Raw genomic sequence first — 14,528 nt, 5'->3', positions numbered from 1 at the left:
TTGAGGCCCTGCCCTCCCTGCTCTGTGGCCTCAATTGACAGCTGCCCCTCCATTGCAGCAGCTCCAGGGACTCCCTCAGGCTGCATGAGAGCAGGCAGAGCAAGGCAAAGGGTGTGACAGCTGAGCATGGGGTGCCCTCCAGGGCTCAGGAGTGGGGAGCTCACAGCCTGCCTTTGTCTGCCTCCAAGGGATGCCTTTGTATCTGAGGCTCGAGTGTGCCTGTGCTCATGCTGCTATCTGCCCAGCAGGTGAGGACGTCTCTGCTGTGCTTGCCAGTGCTTGTGTGCCTGTATGTGTGTCTGTGTGCGCACATGCACATGCCTTTGGTTCAGCGTAACCATGGATGGTCTGCTGGTAGTGGTCCTGGGTGAGACTATGCCCATGTGGACATCAGGATGTGATTGTGGTTGGTCATGGCTGTATTTGTGTGGATGGCTATGTGGCTATGTGCACATGTTGCTGTACTTTATGTGTCTAACTTTATGAGCTTGTATTATTGGGATGTGAGTCTGGAAAGCTAGGATCTTTGTCCATATACAACTATCTGTGTGTGGCTATGTGTCACAGCTGGGTGAGCGTGATTGTGTATTCATGTGTAAAGCTATGTGTTTTTCCTTGTGTCCATATGTAAAGCTATAGGTCTGTGCAGCTGTGTGACCATGAGTACAGCTCTTTATGTGTGGACATGTCCATGTGTACAGCTATATGTATGTGACTGTGTGTCCATTTGTACAGCTCTGTGTGTGTGTCCACATGTAAAGCTATGTATTATGACTGTTTGAGTGTGCACGGCTGTGTGTGTGGTTGTTTACATGTATTGCTATGTGTGTGGCCATGTCCACATGTACAGTTCTATGGGTAAAGCTGGCCATATGTCTTTGTGTGCACAGCTGGGAGTGGTGGCTGCATAGCTGGGTGTGTACCTGCATGTCCGTGTGCTGCAGTGGGACTGTGCAGCCCACCTGCTACTGGCCACATAATGGGCCTCTCGGGCTGACCTTGTTTAAAGCCCAGTTTCTTCTGTGAGGCTGCCTTGGTGAATGGGCTGGGATTGCTGGGCAGCTCTTCTCTCCTCAGCACCCTGCTGCTGTCAACCCCTCTACTCCAGGGCCTCAGTCCATCACTCACCTGCTCCAGGGAACAGTTGCTCAGAGGCAGTGAGAGAGTGAGAGCAGCCAGAGCTGGAAGACAGCATGTCTGTCTCTCCAGCCTTGTCTGACAGCTGTGAACCCTCATTCTGCTGCCGCATTGCCTCCCGTTAGTGATGGAGTTTGTTTTTTTGAGTTTGATGTGTTTGTCTGTTTCACAGCTATTCTCTTTCCAGAGCAGTGGGTTATCGGGTTTCTGTGTCCAAGGAAAAAGCCTGTTCTTCCTCGGTGACACCTCCCCCAGCTGTCACATGCACATGTAGCTGTGTGTACCAAAGGGGCTTGGGCTTGGCATGTGTTCGTTAGCATGTGTCTGAGCTGGCTTTGCCTCTCCTGATACCTGGGGAAGAACGGGCAGCACCAGGGGGACGTACGTAGGGATGCCATGCTTCTTAGCACTTGTTAGTGTCTGTGCATGCTGGGAGGAGATAGCACAGGCTGACAGGCTGTGGGGCTAAAGCTGGGTGTAGGCCCCCTCCTCAAATCCTTCACCACAGTCTGCTGCTACAGTTTATCTACCACTCCCTACCCAGAGGCGTCCTTCCCCATTGCTGCAGGAGGGAAGAAGAGTCAAGAGCATCTTCTCAGAGCTGTCCTCCCTCTGCTTGGACTCCAGCTCCTGCTCCCTCCTACGCAGCAGTCAGTTTCAGGAGCCTCTTCCCCAGCCCCCTCCTCTCCCAGCTCCCTCTGCCAGCCCCAGCATGTCCCTCAGGATTGACCCTAGTCCCTGACCCTGCAGCCCCCCACCCCGGGTTGATATCTCTTTACCATAAATGTCCTTTGCATGTGAGAGTGGGGATTACTGGAGGGCAGGAGTGGGGGAGGTCAGGACTGGGTGTGCGTGGAAGAAGGTAGCAGATATACAGGTCATCTGAAGGAAGGAAGAGGAGGTCCCATCCTCCTCTGACCCCCCCCCCCCCCAGTCTCTTCTTCCTGGTGACTCAGGCCCCAACTCTTGCATGGGGCCAAAGACACATGACCCCGCCCCAGACCTGGCTTGTGGACTGAACTGCAGTCCATGGGTAGGGAGAGTGGATGTGAATACAGGGACAGACTTGTCGCAGCAGGCTAAGCAGTCCACCTATCTCCCACGTGCCCCCTTACCTATCCCCCAGTGGCACCCTGCGACCCTAGGGCCAGCGCCGCCTCTCTCATAGATGGGAATCCATAGCACTGTGCGCACCTCCCGGGGCTCAGTGACCTTCCAAGCCCTGTGCCCCATGCTGGCGGCTGCTCTCTGGAACGCAGTCAGACCGCGGGGTGGAGGGGGCTCCCTCAGGCTCCTGCTCCGGCTCAGAGCGGGAGTGTCGGAGGATTCAGCACCACGCGGCGGACAGCTCCAGGCCAGCGGCCCTGCGAAGAACGGGAGCCGGAGGCGCAGGGCGAGGAGCGGTGGAGTCTGGAGAGAGGCGGAGGCCCGGCTGGGAACGGAAGATCGGGAGTGGGGAGGAACGGAGGAGGGGCTGGGGGCGGGCCGGGGCCGGGGGCGGGGCAGGCCGCGATTGAAAGCAGCGGGGCGAGCGGGCGGGCAGAGAGCGCAGAGCCGCTGAGCGAAGCGAGCGAGCGGGAGCTGGATCCCCGCGCCCCCGGCTCTTCTCCGTTTCTCTCCGCGCCAGAGCCGGGCGCGCCAGGTAGGGTAAGCCCGTGGTGCGGCGGCCACCGCCGACCTTATCGTTCCTGACCCCACGTCCCGAGTCCCACGGGCCCTCGAGTTGTGGGGCGCCTGGGCAGGGACGGGCCGGGGCGTCCAGACAGCGCTCGCCAGGAGCTCGGGGAAAGGGGAATACAGCTCCAGGAGTCCCGCCTTTCTTCCCCAGAGAACGCAAGCCCTGCATCGCTCTCCCTCTTTCCTCCTGCTCCTCTGTCCTTTGGTCCGTCTTTCTGTCTGTCTTTGTCTCACCCTCTCGGGCTCAATCTCTCCCTGCCTGGATTTTGTGGCCCAGGCTCCCGGGCTGCTTGCCTCTGGGGTTCTGTGTCTGTCCCAGCTTTGGTCCTGGCCGCCCCTGTGGGAGGTTCGTGGTCTTGACCACTGTGGGCCTCAGCCCCCATCTGAGTCCCCATCCGCATCTGTGTTGGTCTTCATGCTTGCCTCTCCTGTTTGCCTGGTTGAGCTGCTTCTGTCAGGATACCCGGAGGATCCCAATCCCCCTGCCTTGGCCCCAGAGGGAGATTAACCCTAGGGAGCTGAGGGGTCAAAGTGAAGAGCCCCAGTCTCTGTGGCCAGGACATGGGGTCCTTGAACTAGTTGCTCCCCTTCTTCAGGCTTGGTTTTTCTCTCCTAGCCTGCCCAAGTCTGCATGATTGTGAGAGCCTGTGTGGAGTGGGTATCTGGGAGGGCAGCTGGGCACAAATGATGGGGTGCAGAGTGGAAGAGGGAGGGAGTGGTCTCTGAGGGCCAGGGAGGGGGTGGACAGGGCCTTGAGGCTTAGGATGAGGAGATTGGAGATGGTGATTTTCTCTGCTTGGTTCTGAGCTGAAGAGAAAACAGAGGCAAAAATTCTTAAATAGCATTCTATGTAGAGCTAAGATGTCCAAAAGTCTCACCTTGAGCATTATTTTGAGATTTTGATCAGATGAACTTCCCCCCACCCCTGACACACACATACACTCACAGCTACTTTCCCTGTTGACTTAGGACCTGTGACCGCTTTGGTGTCCCTCCCTGGGGCCAGCCTATCCACCTTGCTGTCTAACTCCCAGGGCCTAGAGTCTCTATTACTTCCTCAGTCAGGGGGTGTCTGGGGATGGCTTTTTAAGAACCAGAGGCTGGGAACCTTGGGAGCTCACTTGGGCTCCAGTCTCCCTTGGTGTTGGAGGCTACGCTTTAGAGATTCTTCCTTCCCTCTTCCCTGGTGGGTTCTAAGCCAGCAATGGCCCCTTTCTGGAAATCCAAGGCTCAAGATGGAGACTGGACCCCCAAGTTTGTAACTCTGACCTGGCCTCTGCTGCAAGGCTGTTGACCTTGGGGTTCTGGGAGGTTTGTTCAGTGTCTTGGACACTCTGATTCACAGTGGGATAGATGTTGGCTGCGTTCTGCTGACTTCTGTCTGGGCCTCTACTCTCTGCCTCCCTCTCTCTCTGCTGAGTTTGGGATGGGCACAGGGCCCATCTCCAGACCCAGAGCAGGGCAGGGCTGAGAGACAGGCCAAAGGAGTGTTCCAAGAGCTTCTCAGCCTAGTTAGTGACACCACCTCTCCTGAATCCTGAGTCCCTGGGAAAGGGGTTTGGGGGAGGTAGAATCAGGAGGGGTAGCTGCTCTCAGTTCCACTTCTCCCTGTCCGTTTGTTTGTCTGTCTCTCTCTGCAGGAGCTGGGTCCCTTCTCATCTCTCTTCCTGTCTGTCCTTTCCTGGTCCCTGTTTCCTCCTCTCTTTGCCTTCGCTGCTTCTACCTCATCTGCTGAAGGCATCTGCTGGGCCCATCCATCCCCTCTGGGGCCATGGGATCACTGCTTGCCCTCCTGGCACTGCTGCTGCTGTGGGGCGCTGTGGCTGAGGGCCCGGCCAAGAAGGTGCTGACCCTGGATGGGGACCTGGTGCTGGGTGGGCTGTTCCCGGTACACCAGAAGGGGGGCTCAGCAGAGGAGTGTGGTCCTGTCAATGAGCATCGTGGCATCCAGCGCTTGGAGGCCATGCTTTTTGCACTGGACCGCATCAACAGCGACCCCCGCCTGCTGCCAGGCGTGCGCCTGGGTGCTCACATACTTGACAGCTGCTCCAAGGACACACACGCGCTGGAGCAGGCACTTGACTTCGTGCGTGCCTCGCTCAGCCGTGGCGCCGATGGTTCACGCCACATCTGCCCCGATGGCTCTTATGCCACCCATGGTGATGCTCCCACTGCAATCACTGGTGTCATTGGCGGCTCCTACAGTGACGTCTCCATCCAGGTACATGGGAGCTGCCCAAATGGGGGCTGTGGAGGGAGGCTGGAGGTGGGGACCTGGAATTCCCACAGAGCAGGGTCTCTGGGATGCCATGCATTGGAAGAGAAATTAGAAGCTTCCTTTGAGTCGCTTTTTACAGAAGACTAAGACAGTGCCCCTGTCACATAATGGGGGTCAACTTTTAGAGACTGTGCAAGGAAAGCATCCCACTTCCAACACAGACACACAGGCACACACACCACACACACACCTGATGTTAAACAGCTCTGAGAAGCTTAATAGCCAGGCCTCTTGAGCCAGAACTCCAGGTTTGAATACAGGCTCCCTTAGTTACTGTATGACTCTGGGCATTATTTCTCTCTTCTGTGCTTCAGTTTCCTCCTTAAAAGGACTCCAACACTTGCTACTTCTAGGGTTGTGTGGAAATTTAATGGTAATACATGAAAAGCATATATCAGGGGCCTCACAACTCGTAAGGGCATAATCAAAATTAGCAGCTATTATTGTTAACCCATTTTATAGATGAGGAAACTGAGACTTGGAGAGAGGCAGGCCACAAGTCAAGGCACCTGCAAAGTGGAGATGTGAACCTAGGGCTTTTGGCCAACGGCCTCCAGGTCTGTCAGATCATTTCTCCATGGATTGGAAAGGGGTGGAAAATAGGAGCACCCCAGAGAAGAGAAACAGGGGTGGAGGACTCAGGAGGAAGAGAAGCAGAATGCGTATGGGAGGGTCCCCTAGGGTCTCCAGGGGCTGCAAGATTTGAAGGGGTGGGAAGGTGAGGAAACCAGGCCCTCCCTTCTCCTGTTCTCCCACAATGGGTCAGCAAGAGGATACTGGCCCAGCTGATGTCCCTGGGCATGCCTGGCTCCTTTAGCCCAGGTAGGATCCTCCTGCTACCTGACTGGGCCCCACCTCTCACCTAGACACTTACCAGCCTGGTGCCCAGCATAGGCTGCTAGAAGATGAGTCCAGAACTGGGATCAGGGTTGGGGGTTGCCAGGAGGGCTTTGACTGGGGCCTCAGCTTCCATTAGGAGGCTGGCTGAGGGTATTGCCATCAGAGGCAGTGCCAGGACCCCTGACCTGAAATGTTTGTTCAGGAGAAATGAAGCAGGAATCTGAACCATGGAGTCAGCTTCTGGCCTGGAGTCGGGGAGGCCTGCTCATCCCCCTACTGCAGGGAGTGAATTATTAGTCCTGCTAGTCCCAGCAACTGGAGGTGGCCAGTAGTGGTTTGGATAGGTGTGGCTGTGCCTGCACCCACATCTGCAGCCCTGGCTGGGGGCAGGGATGAGCGGGCAGCCTCCCACTTGATGATGTCTTTAGGGGCCTCTAGGGTGCTCTCCAGCAACCCGCTCTCCACAATTCTCTTCAGGGCCTCATGCATTCATCTCTAGGAGCCCAGTTACCTCCCTTTCACCCCAAGTTGCCTGCCTCTTATAGCAGGGCCTACACCTCAAGGTCGGTCTGCCTTTTCCTTGTCTGGGTCAAAACAAGGCCCAGCCCTTAATCCTTAGGCTACACCTGCCTGTTAATGATTCTGTCTCATTTCTGTCCCTTCTCTCTTGCCCAAATTCCTTTCAGCTTCCATATGCCAGGTACTGTGGTCTCTCGCGCATCATCATTTTTATCTTCTCAGCAGCCTTGTAAGGCAGGAATGAGAAACTGAGGCTCAAGAGGGTTTGCTAACTTGCCTAGGGACACAGAGTTGAAGGTAGGGGAGAAGAGGGCATTGAGACTGTCTGCATAAGAGCCCATGTCCCAGTTGAAAATACAGGACCTAGCGACCTCCTGTGGAGCCTGGACCATGCCCTGCTCTCACCTACTCACCATCCCACCGGGTCCTTGGCTGGACCCTACTCTTGGGGGCAGGCCCCGGGACCTAAGGATGGGAGAAGGGCTACCAGGCAGCCAGTGGTAAGCAGGACGCCTTGTTTATTTCAGGCTCAGGCATCCAACCAAGACCAACCCTTGGGCTCTCAGGGCTGTGGGTGCCCTCAGATCTGAGTCTTCCTTCCTGCGGGAGCCTTTTCCTTCTTTTTCCATTTTTCCATAGGATTGACTCTGGGAAAGGGTTCCCGCCCCAAACAGGTAGAGAGCTTAAGAGCCCTGAGCATCCCAGATGCCGTCTAGTGCCTCCCTCTCCCCTATGCAGCTAAGTGCCAACCTTGCTCCACCCTAGGACTTGGGTCTGCTCTTGGCTCCCTACTTCTCCTACTCCCATGTGTCTGACAGGGACAGCAGAGGAGTTCAGGTGTGGCTCAGGCCCTGGTGCCTCAGCCCTGGGTCTTCTCTCTCCCAGTCCTTGGAAAGGGGTAGAAAGCTCCCTGCCCCCAAGAGGAAGACACATCAAGATAGGATATAGGTCTTTTGGGAGACAGAGACCTCAGGGCTGACCATGTGGATGCTGGATTCCAATGTCAGATAGCTGTGGGGGACACAAGTGTTTGACTTGGTGTCTGATCTTTGCCCTTTCTACCCCTCCCCCAGGTGGCCAATCTCCTGCGGCTATTTCAGATTCCACAGATCAGCTATGCCTCCACCAGTGCCAAGCTGAGTGACAAGACCCGCTATGACTACTTTGCCCGCACAGTGCCCCCTGACTTCTTCCAAGCCAAGGCCATGGCCGAGATTCTCCGCTTCTTTAACTGGACCTATGTGTCCACCGTAGCGTCTGAGGGTGACTATGGTGAGACAGGCATTGAAGCCTTTGAGCTAGAGGCCCGCGCCCGCAACATCTGCGTGGCCACCTCAGAGAAGGTGGGCCGCGCCATGAACCGTGCGGCTTTCGAGGGTGTGGTGCGAGCCCTGCTGCAGAAGCCCAGTGCCCGCGTGGCCGTCCTGTTCACCCGTTCCGAGGATGCCCGCGAGCTCCTTGCTGCCACCCAGCGCCTCAATGCCAGCTTCACCTGGGTGGCCAGTGATGGCTGGGGGGCCCTGGAGAGTGTGGTGGCAGGCAGTGAGGGGGCTGCTGAGGGTGCCATCACCATCGAGCTGGCCTCCTATCCCATCAGTGACTTTGCCTCCTACTTCCGGAGCCTGGACCCCTGGAACAACAGCCGGAACCCCTGGTTCCGTGAGTTCTGGGAGCAGAGGTTCCGCTGCAGCTTCCGGCAGCGAGACTGTGCAGCCCACTCGCTTCAGGCCGTGCCCTTTGAGCAAGAGTCCAAGATCATGTTTGTGGTTAATGCAGTATATGCCATGGCCCATGCACTGCACAACATGCACCGAGCCCTCTGCCCCAACACCACCCGCCTCTGTGACGCAATGCAACCTGTCAACGGGCGCCGTCTCTACAAGGACTTCGTGCTCAATGTCAAGTTCGATGGTAATGGTGCTGGCCAGTGTCCACCAGGCTGCTGGCCTTCGGAGGGTGAGAGGGAGCAGGCCCTCAGGTTCCATTACTTGGCTAAGAAAACATAGCCTACAGCAAGTAAGGGGACTGGTGTCAGAGCCAGGACAAGGATGGCCAGGCAGAGAGGACTCCAACTGGAGCCAGGACTGAGGTTCCACTTGCTGAGACCCTTCCAGAGAGTAGACTCTGGCCTGGTCCTGCACTTTGAGGGTGTCTGGTTCCTGCCTGGGCCTTGTCCTCTCTTTCCTGTCTCTTTATTATGCAGGGAGTAGGAACCAGGGGTCCTCAAGCCAGTTCTCAGGCAGCAGAACATCAGTGAGAATAAGAATAAGGGTGGGTTGAGAGCGAACATCAGGATGACAATTTTCCGGGAAAATTTCTATTGCTAATCTCTTTTTTCCACTCAAGGTGGCCACAGTCTCTTCAAAGCAAAAGTTATTTTAATAAAAGTTCCAGCTTTAAGAAAAATGAATGCCTCAGAATCATCACTGTGCTTCAGGAAGCACATGGTGTGGTCTTTAGGTTTGTGGAGATGTCTTGGATTTAAGGTTGGGGTTCTATTTGGGGTTTAGGGTTGAAGTTTGTTGTAGCCTGTCATTTAGGAAAATGGTTGGGGATAAGGCCGGCTTTAGTGTTAGGTAAGGATCGGAAGGATGAGGAGTGGCCCCAGTTCTTGGTTTGGGTTCCATGTTAGGGTGAAGGTTGAGGTCACATCAGGATGACCCACCAATCCTACCCTCTCTTCCTTCCATCCCCCACCCCAGCCCCCTTCCGCCCAGCTGACACCCACAGTGAAGTCCGCTTCGACCGCTTTGGTGATGGCATTGGTCGCTATAACATCTTCACCTATCTGCGGGCAGGCAGTGGGCACTATCGCTACCAGAAGGTGGGCTACTGGGCGGAAGGCCTGACCCTGGACACTAGCCTCATCCCATGGGCCTCGCCTTCAGCTGGCCCCCTGCCCGCCTCTCGCTGCAGTGAGCCCTGCCTCCAGAATGAGGTGAAGAGCGTACAGCCAGGGGAGGTCTGCTGCTGGCTCTGCATCCCCTGCCAGCCCTACGAGTACCGGCTGGATGAGTTCACCTGTGCTGACTGTGGCCTGGGCTACTGGCCCAATGCCAGCCTGACTGGCTGCTTTGAGCTGCCCCAGGAGTATATCCGTTGGGGCGATGCCTGGGCCGTGGGACCTGTCACCATCGCCTGCCTAGGCGCCCTGGCCACCCTTTTTGTGCTGGGTGTCTTTGTGCGGCACAATGCCACACCAGTGGTCAAGGCCTCAGGCCGGGAGCTCTGCTACATCCTGTTGGGTGGCGTCTTCCTCTGCTACTGCATGACCTTCATCTTTATTGCCAAGCCATCCACAGTGGTGTGCACCTTACGGCGCCTCGGTTTGGGCACCGCCTTCTCAGTCTGCTACTCAGCCCTGCTCACCAAGACCAACCGCATTGCACGCATCTTCGGTGGGGCCCGGGAGGGAGCCCAGCGGCCACGCTTCATCAGTCCCGCGTCGCAGGTGGCCATCTGCCTGGCACTTATCTCGGGCCAACTGCTCATCGTGGCCACCTGGCTGGTGGTGGAGGCACCAGGCACAGGCAAGGAGACAGCCCCTGAGCGGCGGGAGGTGGTGACATTGCGCTGCAACCATCGCGATGCAAGCATGCTGGGCTCACTGGCCTACAACGTGCTCCTCATCGCGCTCTGCACGCTGTACGCCTTCAAGACCCGCAAATGCCCTGAGAACTTCAATGAGGCCAAGTTCATCGGCTTCACCATGTACACCACCTGCATCATCTGGCTGGCCTTCCTGCCCATCTTCTATGTCACCTCCAGTGACTACCGGGTGAGCCACCTGCTATAGAGGTTGGAGGGTGGGACACTGGACCTTCTGTTTCTGGTATCTCATTTAATCTTCTGATAACTCTGAGACTCCAACCGGTTAAATGCACACCCAGGGGCACACAGCTTGTAGTGGCCCAGTTGGGACTGGACCCCAGGGGAAGATGGGAAAGCTGAGTGGGACCTGGGGAAATAGCCAGAGAGGTGGAGGAATTAGAGCTGAGAAGAAATTTCAGGACTCACATGTCATCCCCTAACCTGGGAGGAGATGAGGGTGCCAAAATAAGTCCAAATGAGCAGAGCCTCTGCCCTGCTCCACTGAGGGGTTGGCTGCAGAAGGGGACTTGCCTCTGCTCTGGGGGAGCTACTGGGCTAGCTGGGTGACGTACCAAAGAGCTAAGTCAGGAAATGCTGCTGACTCGTTTAGGTTGACAAAAGGCCCCAGTGAGAGTGCAGAAGAGGGAGATGTGTATGCGGTGATGGTGGTGGTGGGGCGTGTGCATGTGTGTGTATATGTGTAGAGAATCAGGAAGGGTTTCTTGGAAGAGGAGTCCTTGAACTGGGCTCTGCAGAACAGGCAGATTTGAATAGGTAGGGTGGAGGAGACTGGGGAGGGCAGCCAATACGAGGCTGATTAGAGCAGAGGGTATGCATTGGCCTCCCATGCTGAGGAGGGAAGGCATAAATGGTGGAAAGGCAGGTAGAAGTGAAGGTGGAAAGCTGGAATGTGAATGTGGCAGAGCTATTGAGCCACACAGCTCCAGAGGGTACCACGCTCTGATGCAAAGCTCTGCAGTGTGGCGTGGTGCCCACTGGAGCCATGCAACTCTGAGGTTGAAAGATGAAACCAGGGAAGGCAGGAAAGATGGAACAAAGAGGGGCAGGAGATCTGGGGTGTAGGGTTGAAGAAGGTTAAAGCAGGTGAAAACTGTACCCTAGTTGGTGGCTTCCAAGCAAAGTTCCAAGTGGCGCTGAGTGTCTCAATGGGTCTCCTCAGCTTCAAGGGGCAGTAGCTGCTTCAGATGGAGTGGTCAGAGAAGACCTCTCTGAGGAGGTGACAGATGAGCTGAGTTCTGAACGGGGAGAGGATCATCTTGGTGAATCCTCATGACTCTGGAGTAAACTCCATGGCTCTCCCCATTTTACAGATGAAGAAACGGAGACTCAGGGAGGTTCAATCGCTTGCCTATGTTCACTCAGCTTGGGAGTGTAGAGCAGGGTCTGAACTGACAATCTTAACAATTAAAGGAGCAGGAAAATCGAGACAAGAGCCCCTGCAAAGGCCCTTTCCCCCAGGACAGAGGTATGGTGTGCAGTGCTGGGGGTCAGGGACGGCTGGGCTTGGCTGCTCTTGCACCTGCTGGGCCACCTGCTTGGTAGTGGAGGCTGGGGCTGGGGAGGGACTCTGCTCTGATTCAGCCTGCATTTGCATATTATTTGCATTTGCATGCCAATCATAGGCAGCTAAGCACTCGGTTGGGACACACACACAGACCCATACAAGCATCCATGTGCACACACTTACCTGCGTGTATATGTATGCAGATACACACATACGTGTATCCCCACATGCACACACACGTGCACACACACCAGCATGCCTGGTACACACACAGATCTTCCCACCTACACACACATCCATACACATGCATCTACACTCACGTACACTTGCACACACTCACCACCCCTATGTACCCACACCCACACAGATATACACTCATTTACGTGCATGTACTCCATACCCACACCTCTCCACACACACACACATATGCCTGCATACTCACACACATTCCCATGCATACATGCACTCCTGCATGATCAACCCCCACAGCTGCAATTTTGGTCTCCCTGGAAGGATGGTCCACTGGGGCTGACGCTGGGACTGTGCCCAACCATCCTAGAAATTCTTTGGGGCTTGGCAAATGGACCAAGGCCCAGTGTTGGATGCTTACCCCATTTCCTACCCTGCAGCTCAGGTAGGGTGTCAGGCCTTTGGGCCAGACTCATCATTGACCTCACCCATCGCAGGTGCAGACCACTACCATGTGTGTGTCAGTCAGCCTCAGCGGCTCTGTGGTCCTTGGCTGTCTCTTCGCACCCAAGCTGCACATCATCCTCTTCCAGCCACAGAAGAATGTGGTTAGCCACCGTGCGCCCACCAGCCGCTTTGGCAGCACCGCCGCCAGGGCCAGCTCCAGCCTTGGCCAAGGTCAGCATATACCATAAGCACCCCTTTCCGCCTGTGCCCTGCCCTCTCTCCCTGCCTCAGCTCCTCAGCATGGGGGCCACTCCTGGTTGCTGAGATTCCTTGACTAGGGGCAGACTGCTTCCTAGATGAGGCCGGATAGGAATGGCAGAGTGGATGAGAGCTTGTTTCCCCTGTTGCCTGCCCTCCATGGAGGACCTCGGCATTGGCCCCAACCTCTGGTTTCCTTTCCATAGGGTCTGGCTCCCAGTTTGTCCCCACTGTTTGCAATGGCCGTGAGGTGGTGGACTCAACAACATCATCGCTTTGAGGACCCCACACTCCTGCCCTGACTTGGCTGCTCCCTGGAACCCATTGCAGACCCACATCCAGGGCCAGGAGGAAGTTGGCTGGAACACTGCAATAACACCAACCCTATTCCCACCCTCAGAGCCACTTACCTACTGTCTTGCTCCAACCCTTCAGAGTCAGAAGTCAGCGTCCTTGGCCCAGGAGCCTCCGCAACAGCTGCCAACTGTTCTTGCAGCGTGTCCCTTCCTTGCCAGGCCCAGGACTCGGAAGGGAGCAAGCCAGGGTCCACTCTGCCCTGGAACAGAGTGGCTGAGGACTTCAGGCCCCAACCCCCAATCAGCAAAGGTGCTTCCAGTCCTGCCCCTCCCTCCTCCTAGGACCTTTTTAATTTTTTATATAAGTTATTGTGGGATGAGAGGGGGATTGTTGTGGGGGCCATTCCTCCCCCTGCGCAGTAGTTTGTCCTGTGGTTTATTTTGTATTATCTGTAAATAAAGTGTCTTTATTAAAAAAATCATTCCTTGCTCTTGATCCAGGGAGGCCCCTCATGCCCGCCACAGTCTCCCAAACTTGATTTTGCCAGTATTTGTTGACTCTGCTCTGTGCCGCCTGCTAGGACCTGGCAACCACCAAGACAGACCCAGCCCTGCCTGATGGGAGACAGAAAATGAATAAGCCATCCTTTCTTAAAAGGAGCCACTGCAGACTGGCCAAGGCACTACTGGGGTGAGGGCAGGAGGTTTAAATGGATACAAGCTCATCTGGCAGTCCGAGGAGGACCTGGATGGTGTGGAAAATGGGGCAGCTGACTGTGACCCCTGAGAACTGTGGGCTTTTCCATAGCTAGCATGCCTGGCACTTGGAGGAGCCTTGGTCAGCACAGAACCAGTCTGAGCATTTGGTATGGAGGGAACCAAGACGAGGCACAGGGCCGAACTTCGCCTGTTCACGTGGCACATACTAAGCCAGAAAGAGCTCGTGAGGAGGGAGAAAATGAAGGAGGCAGGGCAGAGGCTGGGCAGTTGGAGAGGTCAGCTGCTGTCTGGCTTGGTGAAGGTGGGAGAAGGGGGCTTTTCTCCAGTCCCTGGAGGAGCTCTGGCCCATGACTGTGTTGTGAAGCCCAGCGCCCCTTGAACATGCCCTGCGTTTGCCGTCTGGGTCTTACCAGGAGAGGGTGCAGAGACACGGTCGCAGCCACTCAGCTCAGCCAGGCATCTGCTGCCCTCCAGTGGCCTAGGGGGCAGTGGGCACTGAACCCAAACAGGAGCATAAGGACCTGGAAGCTTCAGGGGAACCCCTAGACTGCCTATCTCAGAGAGGCAAGGTCCTGGGTTGGGAGACAGGCAGGCCAGGGACATTTGTTATTTTTAAGTGAACTCATTTGCATCTACAGGTCGGTGAGGTTATGGAAATTTAGGTTATTAAAAAAATGAAAACAGGAAACTGGAAAAAGAAAATTGAAGGAATGGCTCTTCCTCTCCAGCCAATATTTGGGGTGTAGGGATGCCAAATAAAACACAGAATACCCAGTTAAATTTGAATGTCATATAAACAATGAATAATTTTTTAGTATAAGTGTATCCCATGCAATATTTGGGACATACTTATACTAAATATTTTTGTTGTTTATCTGACATTCAAATTTAACTGGGCATCCTATATTTTCATTTGCTAATTTTAGCAACCCTATTGGGTTGTCAGTTCCAGATCCCTGGCCCCAAATGACCCAGGCCTGGATGCAGCCCCTAGCAGCTGGACACCAGGGCACTGCACCCCATGGGAACTGCAATGATGTTCCCTGCTTCC

The 14,528-nt window shown here is 55.5% G+C and overlaps 1 protein-coding gene across 4 annotated transcripts; it reads left to right on the top strand.

The window, feature by feature from the left end:
* Positions 1-1,734: 1,734 nt before the first annotated feature.
* Positions 1,735-13,239, top strand: GRM2 (glutamate metabotropic receptor 2). Of its 4 annotated transcripts, none has more exons than XM_070575225.1 (7): positions 2,653-2,779; positions 4,455-5,035; positions 7,525-8,362; positions 9,154-10,229; positions 11,374-11,528; positions 12,254-12,434; positions 12,668-13,239. In XM_070575225.1, exons 2-7 carry the CDS (start codon positions 4,586-4,588, stop codon positions 12,761-12,763), a joined length of 2,796 nt encoding a protein of 931 aa, XP_070431326.1. In that variant the 5' UTR covers positions 2,653-2,779; positions 4,455-4,585; the 3' UTR covers positions 12,764-13,239. The 4 variants fall into 4 exon arrangements, with proteins under 4 accessions (XP_008541692.1, XP_070431326.1, XP_070431327.1 ...); XM_070575226.1 differs by having other exon boundaries at positions 2,667-2,779; positions 4,552-5,035; XM_008543470.2 differs by lacking the exon at positions 11,374-11,528 and having other exon boundaries at positions 1,735-2,779.
* Positions 13,240-14,528: the final 1,289 nt, after the last annotated feature.

This window comes from Equus przewalskii, chromosome 15, assembly GCF_037783145.1.
Source record: "Equus przewalskii isolate Varuska chromosome 15, EquPr2, whole genome shotgun sequence".
Classification (NCBI taxonomy): domain Eukaryota; kingdom Metazoa; phylum Chordata; class Mammalia; order Perissodactyla; family Equidae; genus Equus; species Equus przewalskii.
Note: the sequence above shows the minus strand (reverse complement) of the source record. Positions and strands in the feature narration are given on the sequence as shown.